The sequence below is a fragment of the Rhinolophus sinicus genome, chromosome 5 (genome assembly GCF_057876585.1).
Source record: "Rhinolophus sinicus isolate RSI-liver-muscle chromosome 5, RSI-T2T, whole genome shotgun sequence".
Lineage (NCBI taxonomy): Eukaryota > Metazoa > Chordata > Mammalia > Chiroptera > Rhinolophidae > Rhinolophus > Rhinolophus sinicus.
This window is the reverse complement of record NC_142505.1, coordinates 110,328,726-110,355,604: the sequence shown is the minus strand read 5'-3', so window position 1 is coordinate 110,355,604 and position 26,879 is coordinate 110,328,726. Positions and strand designations below refer to the sequence as shown.

At 51.2% G+C, this 26,879-nt stretch overlaps 1 protein-coding gene across 7 annotated transcripts in view; it reads right to left on the bottom strand.

Annotated features, from left to right (window-relative positions):
- The window catches only part of IQCE (IQ motif containing E), a 36,408-nt gene that overhangs the window by 6,617 nt on the left and 2,912 nt on the right, over positions 1 to 26,879 (bottom strand). For 5 of the 7 annotated variants that reach the window (XR_016021408.1, XR_012489932.2, XM_074313989.2 and 2 more), the window contains exons 3-17: positions 25,848 to 25,893; positions 23,394 to 23,522; positions 21,805 to 21,875; positions 17,580 to 17,693; positions 17,407 to 17,457; positions 14,783 to 14,853; positions 13,429 to 13,501; positions 13,151 to 13,200; positions 11,565 to 11,728; positions 10,143 to 10,198; positions 9,202 to 9,401; positions 7,483 to 7,587; positions 5,651 to 5,741; positions 1,909 to 2,064; positions 1,409 to 1,432 (exon numbers count right to left, since the gene is read on the bottom strand). Coding sequence is in view for 5 of the 7 variants with exons in the window: in XM_074313989.2 (XP_074170090.2) it covers positions 1,409 to 1,432; positions 1,909 to 2,064; positions 5,651 to 5,741; positions 7,483 to 7,587; positions 9,202 to 9,401; positions 10,143 to 10,198; positions 11,565 to 11,728; positions 13,151 to 13,200; positions 13,429 to 13,501; positions 14,783 to 14,853; positions 17,407 to 17,457; positions 17,580 to 17,693; positions 21,805 to 21,875; positions 23,394 to 23,522; positions 25,848 to 25,893 (1,401 nt within the window). In the remaining 2 variants the exon portion in view is untranslated. The other 2 variants (XM_074313990.2, XM_074313988.2) reach the window with 2 other exon arrangements.

Below are 26,879 nucleotides of genomic sequence, written 5' to 3'. Positions count from 1 at the left end.
AGGAAACTGAGGCTCAGGGGGGGACACCGGAGGAGAAAATGCAGCATGTGGCAGACAGCAGTACTGGCCACCTGGGTTATGACCATGCTATACAGTGCTCTGAGGAGGCCCGAATTCTTTCATTCACTCACTCGTTCAAAAACACTTATGAAATGCTAGGCACCATTCTGGTAGCTAGGGACGTAGCGGCAAGAAGACACGGTCCCAGCCTCCATGGCACTTACATTCTCATAGGAGAGACAAGCAATTAAAAAAAAGTGAAACATCAGGTAGGGATACATGCTCTGAAGAAATATAAAGTAGGGCAGGGGCTGGGGAGCGACGGGTGGTGGATGCTCAGAGACTGTGTGTGTGTGTGTGTGTGTGATGACCTGCTCAGAGAGAGAGAGAGAGAGAGAGAGAGAGTGTGTGTGTGTGTGCGCGTGTGATGACCCAGTGGAGGCCGGAATAAAGTGAGGGAGCAAGAGTCTTCTAGGCCGGGGAGCAGCAAGTGCAAAGGGCCTGGGGCAGGGATATGCCTGATGTTTGCACGAACGCCAGGGCCACCTCCAAGGCAGAGCAGGGCTGGGCGGGCCAGAAGCACGGTGTGCAGGGTCCTCAGGGAGCAGCTTTGGGTTCTGTTCCAAGTGCGAGAGGAAGTCATTGCCCAGTGGGGTCATTTAACATTAAAAGCGTCGCCCTTGCGGCTGCATGGGGACAAGCTGCAGGAGGGCAAAAGCGGAAGCAAGGGGACGCTTGAGGAGGTTACTGCAGGAGTCCAGGTGGCTCAGATCTGCACTGTCCCCAAGCCAGCAGTTCATTGTCATCTTTGGCAAATCCTGCATCCGCTCTAACTTCCACGGCCACTGAGGGGCTCCCTCATGCTCCTGTTGCACAGACCGGCTCCCCTTTTCCTAAACAAGCCTGTCTTTCGCGCACCCAGGGGTCAGTGCGGAAGTCTTCTGCGTTTCCTCTCATTTCTCAGTCCCGTGGGCTGCTCCTCATTCTAAGGCCCAGCTCCAACGCCACCGTGGCAGGGACTTCCCGGCCTCCGCAGACAGGACAAGCACGACCGACCGGCAGCCCCCAGCGCGGTGTGTGCAGCCCTAAGCCACTCCTTCCAGCTGAGCTGTCCTTACCTGTTTACCTGTGTGTCTTCATGTCTGTGTCCCGAGGGCCCGGCGGGTTGTTGACACAAGTGATGCTCAATAAACGTGTTGAAAGGATGAATGAATGATTGTGAAGGTGTGAAGTGATTTAAATATTTATTTGATGTTAATATCACTTATGTATTTTGAACTTAATGTTGGGGTCTGATCTGATTTCATGAAAACAAGGACTCAATGCCGTTTCCTGAGATCTCTCTCCCCACACTCCATTCCAGAGTAAAAATACGTATTTTCAAGTTGGTAAAATAAACCTTGCTCACCTCATCCAGAACAGCTTCTGTTTTCTGAAATACAGAGACAGATTATGAATTAACACAAGGATGAATTTTCCGTAATACTGCCCATTTCTCAATCTTGCCCCTGCAGCCACCAGGGATGGGAAGGAAGCGCCCGCCGCTGTGTGACAAGAGACGAGTCAGCTGACCAGGCTTCCGACAGCACTGCCTTTGCACCCGGCAAATGGAACCCTGCCCCCTCCCAGGACACTGAAGATGAGCCTCACCTTTCTTCCCAGGACTCAGCACCCCCACTGTGGTTCCTGCTGCGGGTGTCTCTCTCTCCCCTCAGCCCATGTCACCTCATTTTCTGCCCCGTCTATTCTGTCCCTCCTACATTTTCCTGCATGTCAACTGCACCGACCTCAGAGCCCACACGTCAAAGGGATGCCACACGGGTGGGCCAAATGAAAAGATGAAGGACAGAGTGGCTGCGGCCCCTGCGGGTGCAGACCAGCAGCTGGCCTCTCGGGAGCCCTCCTCACCTGGTGCCTGTACGCCTTCCACCGCGCCTGCAGGAGCCTGGCTGCGGCCTGTCTCCGCCCCTCTGAGCAGGTGCAGGGGGCACTGGCTTCATCCGGCTCAGAGGCCCGCTGAGAGGGAGTGTTGGCAGGATGGCAAGGTCGGGGCTGCTCCTGGGGCTGCAGAAAAGTGGAGGGTAAAGGGTGACTCAGTAGGGCAGGACGATGGTGTCATGGACGGTGGCAGGGGAACAGTCGGCTCGATACAGGCTACGCTTATCACACTGACTTTTAATTCAGAAGGAAAATCTGCCCACACTGCTCAGCACGGCAGGTGACAGAAGTGTCTGGAGAAACGACGCATAAGCTCAGTTTTCAGTAACCTCCCTGAACTCTCTCCTGGGACGAGGGGAAGGTGACAGCACCCGTGGGGCCTCAGAGGCAGCTTGCCCAGTAACAGCTGTGTATTGCAAGAATTACCTGCTTTTCAGGAGTCCTTTCTTTGGTCATTTTAGTCTAATGCTGTACACAAAAGTGGGACTTCTGGGTTTAAAGGTAGAAGATTTCTAGCTTGGTTTCAAGGTAGAAAGAAGCAAAAATTGCTACTGTAACCACCAAATTAACACTGATCGCTATTACTTAAGGGTCCACGTCTATTATCTGTAAGGACACCTCTCAATACAAATAAAAATATTGGACTCTTTTTCTCACATCAAAAAAGCAAGCACAGTGGAGACCCATGCTTGGAGAGAGGCCCGAGACTGGTAAAGTGTGTGCCCCACGGAACCGTAAAACCACTGCAAGTCCAGGATGCTTGCCCACCGACCGGCCGATGCCCCGAGCACACCTGCATTGTCACCTGTCTCTGCTGAGTGCTGGCAGTCACTTCCCGCCATGTTCCCCACCACACAGCCTCTGTTACCCTGAAAAGGGCCTCGCCCTTCCCTCAGTCCTAAGACACCTCCAGACCTCTGCTCCACTGAGGCGGGATGAGACTGTCGCCATGCGGCCTGTGCCACTGGGAGCAAACAGGTCAAATCAGTGACTTAGAAGATAGAGGAACATTTACTCAAGCTACTCTTGGCAGACAGCTGGAAGAATTTTAAACTTGGGCACACACACACAGTCCTCGAAGCGACTGTTGAGAGCTGTCCATCACTCCATTTACACCTACAATCCATTGCTCACACCCCAGGCCTGCCAGCCGGCTCCCTAGGAGAACAGCGACTCTTTCCAACTCATCCCCTTCCTCTTCAAGTGGGAATCCTTTCAAGCAGGAAGACCCAGCACGAATCCGTGCTTATTATAACAAACTGAGACAACGCTAAGAGAAAGTAGAAAGCGCTCGTGGTCCCACCACACAGACGCAGCCATACTGGGGTGACCTGCAGACTTCCTGCAGGTACGTGTTTTCCTCATAAAAGGGGCCGGCACTGTGACCTCTGTGTGGGGGAGAGATTAGTGTCCAGCAGACTGCAGGCCACAGGCATCTTCCATGTCAGTGAGGTGACATCAGTTCCACCCTTCGTAAGGCGGGGTGACATGCCCTGACTAGATGCCCTGCCTGTAGTGGTAGTCGGCTCCATCTGGCGCCTGGTCAGCAGGGTGGGCAAGGCTGTCATGAGGGCCTGCACCAGGGGCTGGCAGGGCTTCCCTTGGCCCATTCTGAATGGTCCGCCATTTGTCCCTGTCATTCATAGGGACACAAAGTCTCCAGGTTGTCTAAGATGCCAAAATGGTGTAATTCTTACACCACACCAGTCTCCTGAGCCTAGTCAGGACAAACGCAGAGGCTGACTGAGGATGTCACTCCTGAGGAGAGCTCTGCTGGGGCTACTGGCACGGCCGCTCCGCCTCGCAGGGGCCAGGGAAGGTTCAAATCCCAAATTGCTGTGTTAGGGAGAGCAGCGGCCTCCGCGGTGAAGTTGCCAGACAAAGGGGGTGCCAGCAGCGTGGGCCGGATGCTTGAGATAGTCAACATGGGACACGGGACGAGGCCGGGGTCTGTGTCCAGCGACTGCACAGGACGAGGTCAGTGCTAGACGACCTCTCCTATGTCCGCACATCTACGTGCTGACGAGATAACAGGACAAACATGTTTTTCTTCATTTGTCCACAGAAACCTGAGCAGGCCAAGGGAGGGTGGAGTCTTCAATAGCCAATTCTGTGGGATGTGGAAACTATTTTTTCTCCCTAAGGGATATGTGAATTTGAGGGGAAAGCATTAAAAACAGCAGACATATCTGCCCTTACTGAAGCGGGACCTCCAGGGCTCAGGGTTATCTGCAGCAGACATGTCACACGTCGGCAGGCCCGGCCATTTCACTGCCTGCGCGTGCCCCGCTGGGACAAAAGGATGTGACAATGCACCCGAGCGCCACGTCGCCTAGAGAAGACATGCAGCTCTGCTCTGCCAACGACATGCCCGTGCCATCAGCAGGTGTGCGCCACACTTGGCCCAGGCGTGTCCACCTGGGGCAGGCGGTGGAGGCATCCAGGTAAGCAGGGGTCTCCTGCAAAGTGACCATCACACAGAATGGCGAATTCCCTGGACACTGGGACAGGGCTTCTGCAGACTGGGAACATGACCCACAGTACTGAGGAAAGCACCACGGAAACGCGTCCACACGGGTGACACGAAAGCGCTTTACTGAACAAGCTGTTTCAGAGGGGAGAGACAGAGCCCCTGCTCAGCCCTCACTGCATGCCACCGCCACACGACCCTCAGGCTCCAGGGCCACGCATGATGCCGCCTTTCTTCTGCCTAAGTAGTAGTGCTGTGCTCCGTCTCGCCGTGTAACTAGAGACGTGCTCACCTGCCTCTCCAAGGCCTCACTTAGCTCTTGTCCTTTTTCCCTTGTGCTACCGCGGAAGTACAGGTAGAGTCATATGCTCAAAGACGACGCCTGAAAACTAAGGCTCCAGCTAAATAAGCCAGCCTCGGAAGACCGAAGCCAGTTCAGATTTAAAAAAACAAACCACTTTTACTTTCAACTGTGAGCAGATCACTCAACCCTGCGGGCTGTTAGCCTCCCTTCTGGTGGCCAGTGACAGTCTGTCAGGACACTTGCTACTGCAGCAGCAAGTCACTTTCTGAACAGGACTTCTTGGCTAAATGTGTGCCAGACAAGGCCCCTCCATCCTGGTGGGCCCCCAGGCACTTGTCACACCTCAGGAAGCAGAAAGGGTCACAGAAAAGGGGGCACCAGGAGGCTGCTGTGCAAACCCCCGGACCACATCTGGTTTACCTGTCCCACACGTACATGACAGCTCCTCTGGGAGCAAACTGCAGCCACAGGATTCTAACATCTCTGTTATTTGTGGTGTGAGTAGCTATCAGAGTACACCTGCCATCTCAAGATTCTGTTACTTGGAAAAAAGGATTAGCAAGAAGGCACAATCGAGCCCATAGCCCAGTGCAGGGAGCACTGGGCCAGTGGGGACCAAAGGGCTCCCCTCAAGGTCACAAAGGCCACCTTCTTGTCCACAACAATGGGGGGAGCAAGGCGACAGGGACAGGGAGGATGCTCTGCCTAGATTCACCTCTTACCTGCCTGCAGGTCCTGCAGAAGGACCCTGCCATTCACTGAAGTCAACACTGACAATCAGGTCAGAACTTTGGGATTCAACACACACAATTTCTAGAAATCAATTGTGACAACAGAAGGAAACTGGCCTGTCGGTGCTGGAGTCAGGAAAAAGTCTAGGGATGGGGCCCATCGGCACCTTCACATCCCAGCCGAGACCAAGCACGCCTGAATCATACCTCAGGCGTCACTTCCATGACGTCACTTTTCTCTTCTTTCTTAATTTCTTCTAGTTCTTGAAACTTCTTGGTAAGGGTTTGAATTTCCTCTCTAAAGTGGAAAGGGAAAAGATGACAGCACACTTGTCATTGCGCTGAGTGAGATGTCTGTGTGTCACAGCGGGGACGGCAGCCTGCAGAGCTGGGAAGGACGCTTCTCCCAGAGACATGGGGGCCCGGCTGCCACCCCACTGCACCATGGGATGGCGCATCTACTGTCTATCTCCTTGGCTGGACGGGATGAGGGTTTTGGGGCACGTGGTAAAAACTGAAAAAATACTGACTACACAAACAACGACAGGCAGGTCATTGGGGTTTTATAATAAAATGAGAACGGAAGGAAATATAACTGATATCCTCACTATAGGTTTTAAAGGCAAAGTAAAAATAATTCTTCACTGTTCACCTGCCCTTTCTGCTTTGTAGCCTTCTGACAAATTCTAGTCGCATTTCTCCTGAAAACAAAGTTTTTGATTCATTTCAGTAATCTGTGTCTTACCAATTATCCTGAGTGCCACATATTTCTGTTCAGATGTCTATCTACTTTTGGGGGGATTTTTTTTTATTGCTATAAAGTTCACAGAACATAAAACTCACTATTTTGAAGTGCACAATTAAGTGGGTTTCAGTGTATTCACAGTTATGCACCATCAGATGCACCACCTAACTGGAGGACACTTCTGTCACCTGAAAGCAGCTCCCCACCTGTAAGCCCTCCCGTGGCCCGCCCCCAGCCCCGGGCAACCACTCGTGTACTTTCTGTCTCTGAATTTGCCTGGTCTGGACATTTCGGAATCACACGATGCGGCCTTTCCTGCCTGCGGCTCTCAGTCTGCGTAACGTGAGGCTCCTCCGCGCTGCAGCACCTCTCAGTGCCCCCCCTTTTCCCTGCCTCGTGTGCGTACACCTCACTTCCTTATCTGGTCACCAGCTCATGGACATCTGGGCTGTTTCCACTTTTTGACTGTTGTGGACAATGATATTATGAAGGTGTGTGGCAGGCAATTGTCCCAAGGAGGTCACTGACACCCGGGCTGAGTTCTTTTTTGGCTAATATAGTTTTTTAATTTCATTATTTTTTTCAGTTACAGTTGACATTCAATATGATTTTATATTAGTTTCAGGTGTACAGCATAGTGGTTAGACATTTATATAATTTAAGAAGTGATCCCCTGACTAGTCTAGTACCCACCTGGCACCGTATACAGTTATTACCATATCATTGACTACATTCTCTATGCTGTAATTTATATCCCCATCACTATTTTGTAACTGCCAATTTGTGCTTCTTAATCCCCTCCCATTTTTCACCTAGTCCCCCTCTGGCAACCATCAGTTTGTTCTTGTATCTATGAGTCTTTGTTTATTCGTTTATTTTGTTCTTTAGGTTCCACATATACGTGAAACCATGTGGCATTTGTCTCTCTCTGTCTGACTTATTTCACTTAGCGTAATGCCCTTGGGGTCCATCCACGTTGTCACACACCTGGGTGGAGTCTCGGCCAGTGGAGACCCAGCAGCGGGCACAGCGGGGGTGGTGGTACAGGCACGGCAGCTGCCATGAGACCACCTTTCTACCAATGGCCTAATTATGCACGGCTTTTCCTCAGAATTTGGGGTTTTATTCTGAAGGAAACAAAACCACTGGAAGTTTCAGGAAGAGGAACGACTGAACCAGAAGGGCGTTTTTCAGAAGCCGGTCCTGACACTGTGCTGAGAACAGGTGGGGGAGGGCAGGAGGCGCTGGAATTGCGTGCATTCCCTCTGCAAACTCTGCCCCTTGGTTCACGTACCTCAAAGCCTCCTCTCTTTCTCTTCTCGCCTTCTCACCTTCCTTCACATCTTCCAGCTCCTTCTGCAAGTCAGCCTTTGCTTGGAGCAGCTGCTTCACTTCCAGACTGAACACAGAAGCAGACACATTAGTGTTCATTAACACAGAGGACCAGCTACAATGAGCATCACAGAGCAGGAAGCGATCTCAGGACAAATAACGCAGTCCCACTCCCTCACAGTGGACGGACAATGGACGGTGGACGGAGGACAGGGGCAGAAGGAGAAAGGAAGAGCCAGGAACAGACTGGAGCCCTGAGGCATCTGTTACTGAGCACCTGCTGTGTGCCAGCCACCATGAGGTGCAGGGGACACAGTGGCACGTGAAAGCAGACTGGGGAGGTCCCTGTTCTCACGGCCTCACCCAGCGGTCACACAGCGAGGTACCTAATCCGAGTCCCAGCTGAGTGCTCGAAGGACCCCCATGGACTAGACTGGTGCTGCCTGAGCTGAGGCCTGGAGGACAAGGGGCCTCCCAGGCACCTCCAACTGAACTGCTTCCAGATGGGCTTTCCTGTGTCCCACAGGTGACATGTGGCTAAGAATGTGGCTCTGAAACAAGACCTGTGTCTGAAGCTCGGTTCCACTGCTTCCTGTCACGTGACTCTCCACATGCATGAGCTCACACTCCTTGAGTGGTTAGCAGAGCAGGGCACACAGTAAGGACTTAATAAGTGGAGCTATTATTAGGCTGTGCGACAGCTTAAGACATCATCACAGACTTGACTCACCTTTCAAAATGGCTAGCCTAGTTTTTAAAACTTTTCATGAACTACTACTAACTTTTACAAAGGACCTATCAACGCATGTAGACGCACTATTAGACTTCGACTGTAGGTGAGAGAACAGGCACATGCGAAGGCCTTGGCCTTCTGCTGTAACAGGTCACGAGTCAGCAGTCAGTCCTTCTCAGGCCTAAATGTGCACACATCACCAGGGTGGTCTCATTAAAAACAAAGCTGAATTCTAGAGATCTAGGGCAGCTGAGGTGCTGCATCTCTCACCGGCTCCCAGGTGGTGCTGAGGTGTAATCTTCCCAGGCCACACTCTGAGTAGCAGGGTCTGAGCGATAAACATCTCAGAAGACCATGGGTTTTGCTTACAATCAACACAACCATGACTAGAGAAGCCCCAAGCAAACAGGGAGGAGGAGGAGATGGGTGCATTTTAGGTGGGCTACAGATCAAGACTCTAGAGAACAGAAAATAAGCAAACTCTTGAGGCTTTGCCTTTCAAACTCTTAGGGTCACGCTGAAAATTTTACAGCATTTATATCTTATTTGATATACAGATTTGATGCCATAAACATATTACTGAATCTTTAAACCACTCTGCATAAGATCTAACTGAGAGTCTATTTTACACAAATTAATGAAAGTCAATTCTTCTCTAAAAAAATTTGGAAATCCCTCTAGAATTCAGTACAGAGATTTAAAGGCCCCTTCCTTTAATGATATAATATGGCCATTTAATGTCTTCTTTTTACCACTAAAGCGGCCTTTATTTTACCACTGAAATATACATTTTAGAACCATATAAAAAGTATTTGTGCAATTACTGCCATGAGCGGAGCATTTCCCCCAAATTGACAAGAACGGGGTAAGCCGAGTAGGAACACCTTTCCACAGGCAGCAAGGCCTCCTCCGGGGCCCAGGAGGTGCCGCTGCACACGGACCACGTACTCTCTTTCCTGCAGCTGCACCTGCAGGGCCTTCTGCTCGCCTTTCGGGCTCCTCACCGCACCCCGGAGACGCTCGCTGTCCTCGTGGCACTCGGATCGTGGCTGCCTGTGCACCGCGCAGCTGGAAGCAGAGTGACCCAGGGGGTCTGACCTGTCCACTTCTGAAGCGTGTGATCGGGGCCTTTCCATTGAGCTTATCTTCTGCAGGCAACACAGGCATCTGTTAGACATTTCTAGAGAGCCCCGCTGATGTCAGCATCGTCAGCCTAGAAAAGCTCAGACCCACTGGGCCTCTGCACCTCCTCTAGGGGCCTTTCTTCCCTGACACCTTTGATTTTTACACTACCTGCAATTTATAAAAACGTATTAAGTTTTCTGCTGGTAAATATGTAAAATTCTTTTTTTAAAAATGTTCTCCTCTAGGTTTACTCAGCTCTAGGTTTACAATGCGACAGCTCTGAGTATCTTACCAGCTACTCAAAAGGTACTGACACTCTGGCAACTGTCAGTAGAATCAGATTCACGACTAGTTTGCAAATTCACATGGGGGATATGAAGAAATGTTAATCTCCCAAATTTTCTGGTTGGCAACATTTGGATGAACAGAGTTTTCTGTGAACTCAAATAACATGCATTGGTGAGAACAATCTAGGAAGCGAGGATGGGTTTCTGAAAGGCCCTGGGATCACCTGCTCCCCGTCCCCGCCGGCTGTAACTGGGGGGCAGGCACGCGTGACGCTCGGGCCTTGTCCGCCCTTTAGCCTGCACTGTGCGCGGTCTGCAGATAGCATCACCCCCACAGTCAATGACACCTCATTCAGCCCTAAGTCCTGTGATTAAAGCCCCCGTCTCCCTCCCCCACCCCCAACAGATGCCCAGCTACTCATCAGGCACAGGTGGGTCCTGAACAGGGCGGGTGATGCTAAGAGGCGCGCCCCTCACCTTCTCCAGCTCTGCGATCCGTCTCAGCAGCCGCGGCTTACTCCACTCCGTGTAACCTAGAGGAAGCAAAGTGTTCTCATGAAGACACATTTCATGCCACCATGGTGACGGGCCACTTCAGCCGGAGCCCCATCCCAAGTGGCCTGATAGTTCCCCTTCCCCAGGCTGGCATCACTGTGATACCACCAGCAAAGCCCGAAGACCCACACCTGGAAGGTTCTTGTGCTCTAAAGGGCTTCTCAACAGCAAGTCTGTTCTCTCCCACTGTGGAGTCAGTGACACGAATGTCTCCTAAGGCCTCCATGTGACATTCTTTCCTGTTCTACCCTTGTCAGCCTCTGGCCCCTGCAGTCCATTCACGTGGTTCTTCTCAAGGTCACCAGTGTCTCACTCTCCCAACTGCAAAGCTCAATTTCCTGTCTTCATCATCCCAGGACCCAGCAGCATGCCCTTGCCCTGCACCCGCTCTCAGGATGCCTGTCACTCGCATGTGCATCACAGTCCCCTCCCCCAACATGTCCATCACAAAGTCCCCTCCCCTAAACCTGCTCCTCTTTCTGTCTCCCCACCTCAGGATGAGGGCACCTCTGCCCTTTCAGGTACTCAGATAAAAGCCTTGGAACCTGACTCCTCCGCTCCCCTCAGAGGCTACGCCCCACCCCCAGCACCTGTCCCGAATCTGGCCACCTCTCTCCACTGCGGTGCCACCCAGTCCAGGCCACCAGCAGCCTCTCCGAGGACACTGCAGAAGCTTTCGTCCTCCAGTCCCCTTTTCTACCCCAGTCCACTCAGCACAGCAGGGGCTCCTGGAGAAACCAGTGCGACACTTCCCACCTCTGCTCAGCAGCCGGGAGCCTCGGAGTGCCTCAAGTCCCTGTACCCCATCTGGCCCAGGACTGCTCTGTCCCCACCACCCCCACTGCTTCCATGCTGGGCACACTGCTGCCAGCTGGTCCCCAAACACACCAGGCTCATGCGGGGCCTTCGTGCCCTCCCTCCGGGCACCAGCGTGGCTGTCCCTCCTCTCAGGCCAGTGCTCAGCTGTCACTGTCTCAGTGGCGCCCTCCCTGACGACCCTACACACAGGTGCACTCCCTGCCCCCACCCTGCCACCTTCCTCTTTTATTTTGCTCCCTAGCACTATCAGCACCTGGCCCGTACCTGACCTGTTGGCTTCTCTCTCCCTCCCTGACACGATGTCACCTCCACGAGGGACGTCCGCGTGCTTTTGCTCACCACTCTTTCAGCACCCAGCAGCTGCTCATTAGCTTCTGCACATTTTAGTGCAGTGGGGCTCAGGGGTACACGTCTGTGGCCAATGATGTCGGCCTTGGTGGCGGGGAGCGCGGGAGGGCCCTCGTCCTCCCAGAGAAGCAGGCCTGTCCCCTCGCGTCCCCCTCCTGAGGTGGCTCTGGGAGGTACCCTTTGTCCTGGCGACGGGGGGCGAGTTGCTCAGCACACGGTCCAGATCCTCCTTCAGAGTCCGGTTCTCCTCCGTGAGCTCCTGAACGCTCCGGGACAAGCTCAGGAGGGCACTGCTCATTTTTTTCTGCCTTTTAAGGCCACTTTTCTTCTCCATGGGAGGCCTAGGAACCAGAAAACCAAACGGCTAAGGTTTGGGTTTTGGAACGGATTTCATAAACGGCGTGCATGAAGGCGGCATGTGGCCAGGACTGTTTGCAGGTGAGTTCCTGAAAGTCACACAGGGACACTGACCTGACCCACGTCAGCAAACCGCTATCCTCCCAAACAGAGTTCCGTTCATATTCAATGATTAGTAATCTGAAGAGTTTCCTCTTGTTCCACAAGCACCTGCGTAAGAGCTTTGATTTTCCCTCTTATCCCAGAGTCTAAAATGCAGTTGCTCCTCATTATTCAGATTCTGTGTTTGCACACGGGCCTACTTGTTACAGTCTGTGGGTAACCCCCCCACACACACAGTGGCACTACTGTCATGTTCACTCACAGTCACGGGCAGCAGGCGAAAATTTAAGAGTCACCCGATGGGCACGTTCCCAGCTCAGGATGAACGAGCCACTGCCATGCCTTCCTGCTTCAGTTCTCGTACTGTCACTGAGGGTCATTTTGGCGGGCTCCTTGGCATGTGTTCTTCACGTTTTGTCCCTGAGTCTGCTGCCTGAAATGGCCGCCTCGGCGCAGTGCCGGAGAGCTGCCGGTGCTCAGGGGGGAGGAGATGCATGTCAGATTCCCTCCGCCAGGCGGGACTCAGCGAGAGCCGTGAGCTCAATGTCAGCGAGTCCACAGGACCCACCGGGAGGCATCTCTAAACAGAAGCACACCTAAGCACGGGTTCTGTGTTGGCCGGCTGATGGAAGCGTGACCACAGGCTGTCGGGACCCTGCCTCTGCACCCCCAGAGCACGGGCTGACACCCGACAGCTGTGTCCAAGCAGACTGCAGGACCCTGCTGCCAACAGTGAGGACCGACTGGGAGTGCTATTTGTACCTTTCCAGAAGAGTGTGCCAACCCGTTTTAAACTGCTAGGGAGTAAGGGAAAACGGGGAGGCCATGCCGGCACATAAGTGCTCGACAAATGCTCACAATTTACTACAGAGGCAGCGACAAGACGAGTGTGACTGGGGCCATTCCTCCCACTGTTTGCTACAGCCTTACGGCATATGGGGCAGGGAGAAGGGGAACCCGAGGGAAGCAGACTGGAGTGTCTCTCCTAATAAGGTCATTGGCAAGATGAACTTGTACTTGGTATTAGACGTCCTCCTAACAGGGAGACCTGTTTGGAAAACCAATGCTTTCCAGTTCTGAGCCAGATGCTGTCCAGTACCACAAATGACAACTGCTGGCCGTCAGCACGCGCCAATTCTGTGACCATCACACACAGAAACACATCAACTCTGACCCCTGAGAACGCGGACTGTGCTGGCACTGCTCCCAAGTTGGGGGCAGCGCGTGCAGCTTCCCCGGAGCGACTGCTCTACTCGGACAGTAGCTTAACACAAGGACAAACACGAGCACCCAGATTATCGTACTTCCTTCCTGTCACTTCAGAGCTCGCCAAGAGAGTCTGGAGACGATGAATCTGCAAATACAAAATTAAAATGCGTCAAAAGACAAAACAAGCACAGGGATGACCTTCCTCTGAAAGAGCTGCTGTCAGGTGCCCGATTTCTGCCCCCGCGGCTGGAGGCAAGTGCTAGGTGTCGTGGTTCACATTCAAGTTAAGAGAGCAGGGTCCCCACAGTGCCACCGGGTGATCACCCAGACCCTCTCTGACCCTGCGCCCCACTCTGGGCAGGAGGGCACCCACCTCCTCATAGTACGTCTCCATGGCAATCCTCATCTCTTCCAAGTTCGTGGTCTTCATATCAGTCTGCAGTTTGCTAAAAATCCAAGTTGCGAGTTAGCACGGCACTGCCAGCACTCTCAGGGCAGAGGAAAGGAAGTGCTCCCAGGACATCAGAGAAGGACAGGCTTTGGAAGAGCTGGGCAGGGAGGGAAAGGCAGATGCCCTCGGCTCCTTTCCAGACGGACGAGAGAACTGCTCACACCCACAGGACCCCTTCCAGGATGGACCAGCACTCTCCAGGTGAGGTGACAAATTACCTAATGACACTCTTTACTAAGAGGCTGTCTTTGAAACTGAGGTCATTGTGAAGAAAGACCTCTGGGGTAGAGAGGACAAACCTTGGGGGGGGGGGGGGTTGAAAGAACAGTTGTATAAAGGAACCATTTTCTCCTTGTAATAACAGCAAAGTTCTCCTTGTTCTCAACCTTTAGATAAAGGCTCTAACAGAGAAATGAAAGTAAAGTTACGGAGTTCAGGATTCGGGAACACAGAAGAAATCAGCAAATAACTTTTTTTAACTTGACAAGTTTAGCAAGAAACAAAGAAGGGGGAAACTACTGTATAAAGAGGAGACACAAGGCAACAGAAAGGAGAACCTCAGACTCCCCTGAGTGAGCTCAAATGCAGCTAGGAAAGACTCTGCCTTGTCACTAGAGCAGCAGGAGAGGCGGTGTGGCCACACCCAGGGCAGTGCCAGGCCGGAGCCCAACGGAGGGGCAGCTGGGGGACCAGTCTGAGCATCAGGGCTTCTGTGTCAAGATGCACAAAATTCATGTTTGAGATAAAGAGTGATCCACAGGAGACCAAGGGCAGAAAGCATCTCTTAAATATGACAGGAACAAGAAGAGATGAAAGGAAAATGCTGTTCCTTAGTGACATTTGGAAGAGGAGGCTAATATTTACTTTTTTCTTTTTTGCTAGAAAGATGATGTTGGGCCCAGGGACGTAGAACAGAAGGTGGCAGGTGGAACAAAGGCAGTCTGAGAAAACAGAGCCAATAGTGACACTGCAACGAGCCGGGCGAGTGGGCCTGCAGGGCCAGGTCTAGCGGCCTCGGTGGGCCGGGAGCCCGCAGCCCGCAGCCCGCAGCCCGCAGCCCAGAGCCCGCAGCCCGCAGCCCGGAGCCCGCAGCCCGGAGCCCGCAGCCCGCAGCCCGGAGCCCGGAGCCCGCAGCCGGGAGCCCGCAGCCCGGAGCCCGGAGCCCGCGGCCCGCGGCCCGGAGCCCGCGGCCCACAGCCCGGAGCCCGCGGCCCGGAGCCCGGAGCCCGCAGCCCGGAGCCCGCAGCCCGCGGCCGGCCTGCCGACCTCTCCGTACTGGATAGAGCTGTCCTTGTCCTTGCACTGCTGCTCCAGCTTCAGAACCCTCTGCTTTAGCCCATTCACGACCTGCCAACACAACACACATCCAGGTGACGTTTCCAGGTCCACGGCCCCGCTCCCTCTGGAGACAGGACTGCCCCGTCCCCCCGCTGAGCCAGCAGCACCGCACAGCCTCCCACCAGGGCACTTTCATACTTCGCTGTCCTCCCTGCTTAATTGCTGGCTTCTTTCTAGACTACAGCGCAGCGAGGACAGGAAGGGCTGTGTTCGCTCACCCTGCAGGGTGCAGGGTGGTGAGCAAGCGGGCATGCAGGGCCGGCAGCTGGGCCGGCCGGAGCAGACGTGCACCAGTAATGCGCACGCCCACGAGCGCACAGCCTTCCCCTCACTCCACACCCAGCACACGGATAGCACGCTCTCCGGTTACTTTCCAGGAAGACACCACAATCGGTAGATACAAAACCACCAACCCTAATGCGTCCACATAGTCCCTGGGGGAGAGCAGGGCTGAGGAAGGCATGCCTCCTCCGTGAGGGACCTTGGAAGATGACACCCTTACATTCCTGAAAGAAACCTCCTTTTTTTTCTTTTTAAATTGGATTTTAAGGTAAGTTTAAAATACAGTACTACATGAATACATTTTCTTGTAAAAATAATTAAAACTTTATAGCTGAAACTATACCGTTTGACCTTATCCCTCTCAAGTACTGGCATCAACATGATGTTTATCCTGTAGACTCTGCATTATATGCCTGTTCATGTGTGCACACCCTGAAATTCTGGAATTCTGCTGTTGTTTACAGAAACGCTCTCTGACCACACATGGCATTTGGCAGCTTGTTTCTGGCTCAGCAAACTGTCTTGGTGACCCGTCCCTGCTAATGCCACAGTTGGCCGCAGATGGCAGAGTGCCCCATTCTCTCACTGAGACATGTCATCTGGACCCATTGGTGCTGTTACAAATGATCCCTTGATCGGAATCCTCAGGCAGCCCTGCTCGTGCACACGCACGAGTGTTTCCTGGGCGTAGATGACAAGTGGGAATGTGTAGCCACAGGACACAGTCACTCGGAAGGGCAACTGGCAACAGAGTTGCACGTCTCGTGATCTAGAATTTCCACTTTTAATCAACTTTAACAAAAAGCACATAGCAGCAGAACAACAAAAACAAAGTGCCCTTCCTATTTTCAGAACCCCACGTCCTCACCCAAATCATGTACATATCTCTGAACATAGCGCTATGGTTTCATATTCTTTGTTCTTTAAAAAGTTTCTCCTGAAGCAGTTTCGATGCAGGGGTATTCCAATTTGAATGGCTTCTCCTCAATTTTCCTCCCAAACTGGGCAGCTGTCAATACCTCGCACACAGGCTTTTTCTCTTGGATTTCCTGGGACCCGCTCCTAAAAGCGGCATGACCAGTGGTGGCACAAGTTCAGCCCACTGCTGCTCATGTCACGCAGACCTGAAACACAGCTTCTGCTTCTGAGAGCCCCATGCGTCCTCAGCCCTGCCCACTGTGGCCTTCTTCTCTGTGTTGACTTTGCTACTTGAAGCCGTGAGGTTTCACGCCTCTGAAGAGACAGGGACCCCAGCAGACAGCAGCCAGGCCTCACAGGGCTCATGGTTATTCACTGTGAGCCCAATTTGGGCGAATCTCTGAACCTGTCTCCTGATTATAAAAATGGGGATTGAAGTCCCCCTATTGCCCAAAGTCAAATGAGATCATGTACGTGTGCAAACTGCAATGTTTGAGTCGCTATTATGTAAAAACTATTTTCTGTGGAAACACTGATTCCTTCTCAAGCACCTAGGAGTTCGCTTGCTGCCGCCGTCCTCACAGAACTGCTTTGGTCTCTCAGAGCTTTTCTTCGTTACGGATTAGCACAGTCTGTATACGCTGGACAGAAACTCGTGTCCTCATCATAATGTCCTTCCCCTCCCACTATATTGATCGTTTCCATCGTAGTCTAATGGGTTTTTATTATAAATTTTATGTTATCAAACCCATTAATCACATCATTAATGTTATTTTATCCTTTGTGTTCAATAATCTTGAAACTGCATCCCTTCGGGGCTTCTTTTAGCATTCCACATTGAAACAATGTACCTCCCTGACTCACATGAGCTTTACTGTGATACAGTTTTCTCCAACTGCTAGTTTGTTGCCACAGCATTAATCGTATCATGGCTCCATTTCCCATCATTCTGTTTCACTCACTCTGTTACGTGTTATTAAATCATATGGGAGAGGTGTCTGTATGTGTTTTAAGGTCTTTGTTCTACTGCTTTGTTTCTGTTTTAAATCAATTTGGCTTGTTACCCGTGTTCCTTTAGGCGTGATGGGGAAGCCCCTGCTGTGACTATTTTTTTCTGCAATAGATTTTTGGCCTATGGGAAGCCTGCTCAGCCCCCTCCCTCCCCCTCAGAGCCCCTGCAGCATCTTCTCGTAACCCCCCTGGCTCCGTGGATAATGGTTTGGGGAAACCCTGAGCCCTTCCTCTATATCTATTACTTCTCTTGTGTGAGGGCTCTAGGGAAAAGACTTCTCTCACCGCAGACTGGTTTTAAGGTAAGATTTGAGTGACAAGGTCATCTGTCCTGCCAGAGATTATACTCACCCAGCCAGTATCAGGCCTTTTCTCTGCCAGAGTCCGAACAAACTCCGGGCCCTGTGGTAAGTAGATTGAGAGGTGAAAACACGGTTTGCCTCCGCCCTGTCTGGCTGTGCTGTTGGGCCTATGGCCCCCACACCCACAGCCAGGGCACCGCCACGGCAAGACCAATGACTTACTCGGGACGGGTCCAAAAGCTGCTCTATCTGCCGGTCCTTCCTGCTGTTTTCCTCTTCTAGGCGCCGAAGCCTCGTCCTCATCAGGTCCACATCACTTTTCTGCATGTGGAGCGACTGAAGAAAGAAAGGCCCACACGCATACACCACGTGCACACGAGCATGCGGGGGAGACACTGAGTTAGAGAAGGCTCAAAGCCGCCTGGCTACCCGGTGGGGCACTGTACGTGGCGGTGGGGTGCAGCGGACCTAGACGTCACATGAAGGAGCACCGAAGGGTACTACTGGCATTTAATGGGTGGGACCAGGGGGAGTGCCCGGTGAAGTGCAGGACCATCCACTCAATGAAGAACTCTCCCACCCAAAAACCCTTGGGTACCCCCATGGAGAAACACTGCCAACAGCAATTCTGGAAGGTACCAATGTCACGTGTTCTCTTCCATGTCCACGTGAGAAGCCATTGTTGTCACACCACCTATCACTAACATTCAACAAACCCTAATGTCCATTTAAAATTCTTTTCCCAGCAAAGGCTCAGCTGGTCAGAGCAGTAGTTCCCAACATTTATCTGTGCATGAACTTTTCACCAATCTGAAGTGAACTAGAAAGAAAAAGGCTCTGTGGTCTGTTTTTCAGATATATAAGCTTATTCAATTTCTGTAACTATCCAGTGTTTTGAAATTATATCCTTCCTACTACTTTGACTTAATAGTCCTTTTATGACAATGGTGATGGTACGGCGTTTGTAATTTTTTTCAACGTCCTCACTTGAAAAAGTTTTTCCCAGTCTGTGATGCCCCACAGCCTAAAAGGCGTGAGGTTAGCACAGTGCCCACAAGTCTTGGCTGGGGGGTGCCCGCACAGGTCATCAGCTAGTGCCACAGCTGCCCGGCTCCCAGCACCAACCTGCATCTGAACCACGGTTACCTTGGAAACACCCGTCTCTTTCAAGAGACTCATGGTGCTCAAAAGAGAGACAGTGTCTGAACAAACCGGTCAACACTGGAAAGATGATTCAAAGTGTGCATCCCATGGAGGGAGGCCTGGTACATCAGCCACATGTCCACAGCCGGCAAGACTGCTAGTGTCATGATGGGGCAGGAAAGACACCTGGCACTCAGTGAGTGTTTAGTGAATAAGTCAGATAATGCACAGGGAAGATAAGAAAGCAAGTCCATGTAAAATCCCTGGACATCGTCTGTAAAACATAAGAAGACATAAATAGATGGCGAGAAGAAGGTAGGCTAGCTAGGGACCTCAGGACCCGAGGAATGACATGCAGAGATTCCCCGTTTCCTTTTTGCCTCACATGTGCTGGGCTGGGTACTGGAGAAGCCAACAGTCTGGACAAGCCAATGGTCACAGACAAGAAAAGCCTCCTCTCTGCAGCAGGAAAGAGGCAGCCAGACAAGGCAGACAACGTACAGGCAACAACTGCAGACACCGCGGGAAACACTGTGGCCCCCAACCCAGCTAGCAAAGGTTGAGTGGGGAGCCTAGACCCCCACCTGCCAGGCTGCAGCAGGCACCCTGCTCCCTCCTCCTGCGGAGAGGGGCTGGGTAGTCAAAGGAAGCCTACTGGAGGGTCAGGACTTAACATCGTTCAGTGGTAATGAGGCCACATACACAAAATAAAACAGGAGACTTAAATCCTAACATACCAATAATTACATTAAAGGTAAACGATCTAAACAAGCCAAACAGAAGACAGAGATTGGCCAAGCAGATTAAAGAACATGCCCAACCATCTGCTGTCTACAAGAAACCCATTTTAAACATAGTGAGATGGGCAGGTCAAAGTAAAAGGACGGAAAGAGAGATGCCATCAAAACGTTAGTCACAAGAATGTAGGAGTAGGTGTATTAGTATCAGATAAAGCACACTTCAGAGAACAGAAAATTACCAGAGCAGAGAGGGACATTACACGAAGATTGTAAGGGTCAATCCACCAAGAAGAGTGATCCCAAATGTGTAGCCACCAAACAACAAAGCTGCAAAAAAACACACAAAAAACCCTGATAGAACTGAAAGGGAGAGAGAAAAATGCACAATTATAGTTGGAGACTTCAACACCTTTCTCTCAACAACAGATCAAACAGCTGGAGAAGAAATCGGGAGGGATACAGAAGAATTCAACACCACCACCAACCAACAGGCTCTAACTGACATTTCTAGAACACTCCCCAAACAACAGAATACCCAGTCAGTTCAAATGCCCACGGAGCACACGCGAACACAGATCACGTTCTGGGCCTCAGCAAACCTCAGCAAATGTAAAAGGAATGAAAACACACAGAGTGTGTTGTGTGGCCGCAGTGGACTCAAAGCAGAAGTCAGCAACACTAAACTTACACTCTTAGCAACTAAACGACAGATTCCAAATCATCATGGAATCAGTCTTAGATGAAATAACGTATCAAAAAATACAACATATCAGAATTTGTAGGACACAGCTTAGCAGCGCTGGATGGATCTGAGGAGTGAAAAGAGAGCCAGCCACAAAAGGTCACATATTGTATGATTCCATTCACGTAACATCATCAAGATGCCACATTATAGGGATGGACAGCAAATCATGGCTGCCAGAGATGAGGGACAGGGGGGGCGGGGGGGGGCGTGGCTCACGGGGCAGCGGGAGGCAGACCTCTGTGTCCTGACAGCAGTGCTGGCACCACAAGCCTACATATGAGCACCTGAGACAACTGCACGCGCACACTGTCCCAGTGTCACTGCCCAGGCAGACGCTGCACCACCGCTATGTGAGAGGGAAGCTTCGGGGGAGACCGGGTGAAGGCACAGCGACTGCTCTGATCCATCTCTGCACCTTCCTTGGCATCTGTAATTATTTCAAAGTAAGTTTCTGCCAATGGTCTACACCTCCTGCTCTCCTACTGTACGTCAGGCAACTGAAGCACTTTCATGGATTATTCTGTTGAGTTCTCACGGCAACCCTATGCAATTGTACTATCATTATCCCCATTTTTTCAATAGAAACTGAGACATTGCTCACCATAGGAAACCACTCTGATGATCAGGACACCAGAGCAACAGCACACGACTAAACATGAAACCCCTTCTCTCGGCATTTAGAAGCCCAGGCTGATTCCACCCAGAAACCCATGATGGTAAATTTGAATGAAGGCGGCCTAACTTTACCCAGAGACCCATTTCCGGCCCCAGGGAGACTCCTTCCAGGAGTGCAATGACAGTTCCAGGGCTCTCAGTTCATTTGTACAGCCTCCAACCAAGACAAGGGTTCCCTGCAGTATGGCTGATAAGCCTTGTCTAACACTCGCTAGACTCGCAGGACGGAGCACCAACTGGCCAGGCAGCACCTGCACGCTGGACAGGCCTGTGGCTGAGTGTCTTGGGGGCCGACACAGGGCTGTCTTGCTCACACGGCTATTCCGGATGCCCCTCAGGAGACACGGCTGCCGGGCTCCCTGCCCTGCTCTGGGCGTGCTGGCGGCCGGTGGCCTGCTTAACCTCTGCTGTCCAGACTGGCTGCGCTCCTGCAGACGGGCCTGATGGCGGAGGACAGCAGGTCTTTAAACTGATCACCAGTATGGAAGAGGATGGACCCTGTCATTACTCCAGGGGCCACAGGAATACGTATGACTATGAAGGACCGGGGTGGTAACAGTGGTGATGGGGAAGATGAGGAGATGACGACGTATTTCAGTGTGACCGCCGTCGGGAACAGGAGACGGCAGGGGGAGTAAAAAGAGCCCTGGCCTTGGGAAGCAGATGACGTCATTGAAGTCTTGGTTCTGCTACGGATTAACCTTGGACAGACTGCTAACGTCTCTGAGTCTTAAGGTCATCACCAGATAACAGTTGTCACCTAGCTCACGGAGCTCTTGTAGAGATCAGCTGAGACAGGGCCTGTGAAATGTGTCGTTAACACTAAAGAAATGCACAAGTGGGAGGTTACTGACAAAAGCAACATTTCGTGGCCGCATCAAAGTGCTGAGTCTCAGGGAGCAAAGGGACCTTGAGGCTAATCTCGTCCTCCCCCGTGTTTGCCGCTGTGCTGGAGAAGTACAGCACAGAAACAGCTGGTGCTGGGCCTTTCTTTAGCCAGGGTCCCCAGCCAGGTTTAAACTCACGTGTCACTCTAAAACTCATGTTCTTTCCACACGGATACATCTGGCACGGACCCTGACTTCTCTACCCGTTATGTGCAAGGCTTCCACTGTTTAAGGTCAATGAAGGACAGACACACTACCTTCTTCAGCTCAATAATCTCGTCATACATGTCTTCTTTCTCTCTGTACACAGGGGTCCCAGGAACATGACCTGGAGGAAGACACAAAGCCTCTTAAAAGATTATCTGAGAAGGAGAAAGAATTCTTGGCTATACCTAAGAAAAACCTGGAAGTTAATAAAATTATCCTTAAAAAAAAAACACAGAAATATTGCAATGTTTTTAGCTCAATCATGATATTATCCCGAAAAGGTAACCAAAAATGGCAGTGATAGGGAAAGAGGAAGCAAGAGAACACACGTGAACACAGGGCAGAATTACAGTACAAGGATTACAGAAGGGAGTCAAAAGGAGAAGTGACGTGTTCAGATTTTAAACAGCAAACAAAACACAAAGAGAGACACACAAACAATGCCCCGAGCCGATGACAACACCCACTCTGATGTCCAAACTGCAGAGTGCACACTGGTTTCAGTACGATGCCTAATACACGAGGATTCTGATATTTAAGCCTAAAACACAACTCCTTGCCGGTAAACGCAGTAAGGTGATGACCCATGGGCTACAGTGAGGAGGGGCCACCAGGCTTGCTACCGAGCAGGGAAAAGCCTTGCAAAGAAACAGGTGGGCAAAGACCAGACAGGAAGACAGAGACACGAGAGGAAACCGATGCCTTCTGGTGCGATTTGGGCTTTTTACTACCGTTTGCAGTTGTCATTCCTAGTCTCCTTTATACAGTAAGTGTACAGAAGACTCTAACTTGGCGAGGCAGGCACAGCCGAAGCCTGGGAACGCCACTTCCTAGGAAGGCACAATGGATTTTCCAGAGCCACTGTCCTCAGGACACTCCATTACTTCCTGCCGACGAAACTAGCACAGGAAGCCCCAAACTCACTCCTTTCTGCTTTTCCTTAGTCACGGCCTCGTCACCCTCCACGTGCTCACCATTGCTGGCAGAACGCCTGAGATTTGACCTCTTCGTTCTTAGAGCTTCTGCCAGACAGTCGGGAGTGCTGCTGGGGGGGTTGGTCCATGCATGCTCCAAGGTGAGGTCTGATCTCGGGGGTTGGGGCAGACTTCTGGTGTGAATGTGCATGGATTTAATATGACAGGCAAAGCAAGCAGGGAAAGGCTTTGCCTCTAAGACTCAGTCTTCCTGGGTTGAAGAAAGCTGCCATGGACCAGTAGACAGCGGTAGTCAGTGGTGTGCTGATAAATACGCAGTAACCGAACTGGCTCCCAAAAGCAAGCAGAGCCCTCATTTGTAGCATTTCCCCATTTTCACAGTATAAGTAGTCCCACCACATCCAATTTCAAGCTGCCACAAAATTCCTAAAAATTTAACAGCTGGCTCTTGCAACCAGGATGGAACTGGATCCAACACAACCGCTGCCAGCAGTGCTAAGCAACGTGAGACCCCAAAGGATAAAGTATCACACACGCACACCGTCCCAAACCACACTTACATGTTACGTAAAGCGAGGAGGCTCAGCGTTTTTGAAAAGATTAAAAACAAGGTTATCCACACAACTCATATCGCACGTCACCACCTGCGATGCCTACAACCCTTCCCTGGAGTGGGAAAGGTCTCCGTTGGAGCAAGCACACACCTTGCTTTGAGCTTCCCAGCCACAGCTTCTGTGGGGTTAAGGACATTCTGTTGCCAAGGGGCATGCTCGCTGCTGCCTTCAGAGACCTCCAGGATGCCACTTTCCTCGGCTTAGAGTAATATGGCGACTCTAGAAACCAATATGTGCTTTTAGAGGAGCAAAATGTCAATGTCTTTCTGACAATGTCAGAAAGACAAAACAATAAAATATTCACAGGGGCATAACGACTCTTGATGAAAACATTCTGACAAAAATAAAGAACATAGTTATGATATGTATATATACACTTAGATTTGTTTTTACAATTTTGTTATAAAACATAACATAATGGAAAATTTGTTTAAAAATATAAATCTATAATTCTACCAATATCACAATTTCCATTCCATTTCTTCAGATATATATTTATACATTGTCGCAACCATACAAACACATAATTCTGTACTCTTTACACTTAACATTCTTAATATGTTTTTCATGTTGCTACACAGTAAGTAATAACATTTAGAACAATATGCAAAATATTTAGAAGAAACAAACAATAATTATACCTTTCCAGGGCATTTTTGAGTTTGTCATCAAAATGAAGGAAACGCTTTAAAAATATTTTTTAATCTGGGATTTCATCTCTTTAATTATACAAGATATGACAAATTTATGAAAAACTACATTATTTATAAAACATGCCTATATTTCTTAAATAGCAAAGAAATTTATATCTGTAGAAGATCCTGAAAATCTAAGTCTAATATACTTAAGTTTTTAAATGTATAAGGCTTTTCCATGGCTTTGAAATTTATGGAATTTTCCCACTATAATTTAGAATGAGGAAGTAGACACATCAGACCCTGCCTGACCTGACACATTTTCACTCATGCAGAGCCACAGCACTCCACTTCTGGGGTATTCTGAAGGCCTTCCAAACTTTAAATATCCATTTAAGTGCTCATTTATAAAAGTAAACTAGTGATCAGAAAAAAAAAACCACCCACAAATGACATTTCCTCTTAAATGTATGTGATTTATCACTGATTAGTAAAATTCCCCAGGAAAACATGAATGCACGTGGATACAAGCTGGGAAGGCAGCGGGGAAAATGAAACAGGAAGGCGGAAATTTGGAGGTGGCCGATATTGCCTTAAAACAACAAATACTGACAGAAACATGGCCGCCTGCCTCGCCTTCCTCAGAGCGCCGTGGGGATAAGAACCTCAGGCCACTCCGGAAACTACAACACCATAGGGAGCCTGATGAGGCATTCCAGAAGGCATTTACGTGAACAGGACAGACACGGTCCCCACGCTTGTGGCACTGAAATCCAGACAGAGCACATCTGCTGAACAAGTGTCATGAAGGATGTGACAAAGCGGCTGACAGGGTGATATCTGAGCTGAGACCAGCCAGCACGAGAGGGTGAGCGGGTGTGAAAGAGGCACTGGCGCTCAGGGAGGGGACGCAGCACGTCTGGGGTGAGCAAGTCCCCGAGAACCAGCAGTGGCACCGGCAACCAGGGACGCCCAGCAGGGTGGGGGGAGCCACAGCCCTCAAGTTTTTCATGCTCCTGGGGTGGTAGCCATTCTCAACTACTTGAAACACATTCTGACATTTACAGAAATCAAGACAAAAATAAGTTGATTATTACTATTTTCAACACTTGATATGCTCGACTTTCAGTAAGAACAATGAAAGACAGTCCAATATTTACCTTAGGTACCTTCTAGCCAAAAAGGACTTAACCAGCACGGTTCTAAAACGAGAAGGTTTAAAACACAGACACCACACTTTCCCTTTACATCAGCTCTCAATTGGCTCCATGGAAGAAGAAGAAGGAATCAAACATCCAAAGGGCTAAATGATTTCTTTGCAACGTTCATGTTTACTTGTGACATAAAATACGCGTGGGCTAATACGGACGCTCACTAGTCTTCTCTGTGTTACATACAACACAGTATGTCCGAGACATGTAGGTATTCTGAACGTATACACATGTATAAAAAAGGCAAGGAAGACCACAGGTTTTTGGGTGGCAAAAGGAAGCCAGTCAGGATGCAGTGTGTCGTAGACATTCGTACTGTAGGCATAAAATTCACATGTGGATCCCTTGTACCCGGAGCAGCGTTAGGACAGCGACCCAGAGTGGCCTGGGTGGCTATGGCTACGGAGCGAATGTGCATGGACCCCCAAATGCCTATGTTGAAGCTTCACCCCACTGGGATAGCACTGGGGGGCTTCAGGAGGTGGTGAGGTCACGAGAGTGGAGCACCTTCGAATGGGATCCGTCCCCTCCTAAAAGGGGCCCCACAGAGCTGTCCCGCCCCTCCCACCATGGGAGGACACAGCGGGAAGTGGGCCCTCACTGGAACCCAGCCATGCTGGCTCCCTGGTCGAGGCCTCGCAAAAACATTTTCTGAGTGAAGCTGGAAATCCCAGGGCCGGGGCCCTGGTCAGACTTACTTGGCGATGTGGGGAGAGGTTTGTGGAAACTTTTCCTTTTTGCTTTCTGAAAGAAAGAAAACGAGGTAAAGTGTGTTGAGCCTTCTCGAGCAGGCCCAACGGCCCCAGTCGTGAACCACAGGATGGTGGGGTGGGGGTGTCAGGGCAGTGAGGGAGGGGCCGGCTCAGCGGAGACAGAGCACCGCCTGAGCCCAGGAAGAAGCCCACGGCAGGGCCATGCGTGGCTCCAGGCTGAGCGGGCTTTCCACTTTGCACCACTCATTTCATCACAGACACGGCAGCTTTGGGACCTAAATTCAGACTCAAGATACACACACATGTCCTCAGGCCAGCACCTGGAGCACCCAGTGCGACTGTCCCCTGGGGGACAAGTCTGCTGAGGAGGGCGGGGCTGGCCGAGGAGCGAGCCTGTCTGGACTAATGCCCCTGGACAACCAGGATGCCAAACACAGAGCTGGGCGCCACCGGGCTCTCCCCTTCGTGCTCACGTGGCGGGGTGACACTGCCTCCCGCGCCTCGTGTCCTCACCTGCTTCACACCAGGCAGAGGCCCCCTCACTCCGCTGCCGGCGGAAGCACTGGACTCTGCTCCACGCAGGCTGAACCTCACCCCAGACACCTTGGGCCCATGTCCTCAGTGCACCTGAGGCACAATTCTTAAGCCTGCGGTGGCCCTCACTTCAGACAATGGACCTGTGACAATTCCCCCTTGAGTGCACGGAGCTGGAGGGAGTGGAGGTTTGCAGGAGCCAGAGCCCTCAGTGCAGATTGTGGTTTGGCTAGAACTCTCCTTTGTCTCCTGTCACTACACACGCAGTTAGCAGGCTTCGTTTTCTAGCTAGAGAGGCCGAGTCGGGGCCCCGGTTAGCCTTTGGACCCCTGGGCCTGTCCACCCCTACTATCTACTCTCCCTTCAGGCCAGCACCCAGCGTGCCAGGCACTGGCCAGGACATCGTGACACCCTGCCAAAGGGTCACCTCGCTCCCACACAGTCGCTTCTGAGCCCTTCTCCCTTCCCTTCCGTGTCAGATTT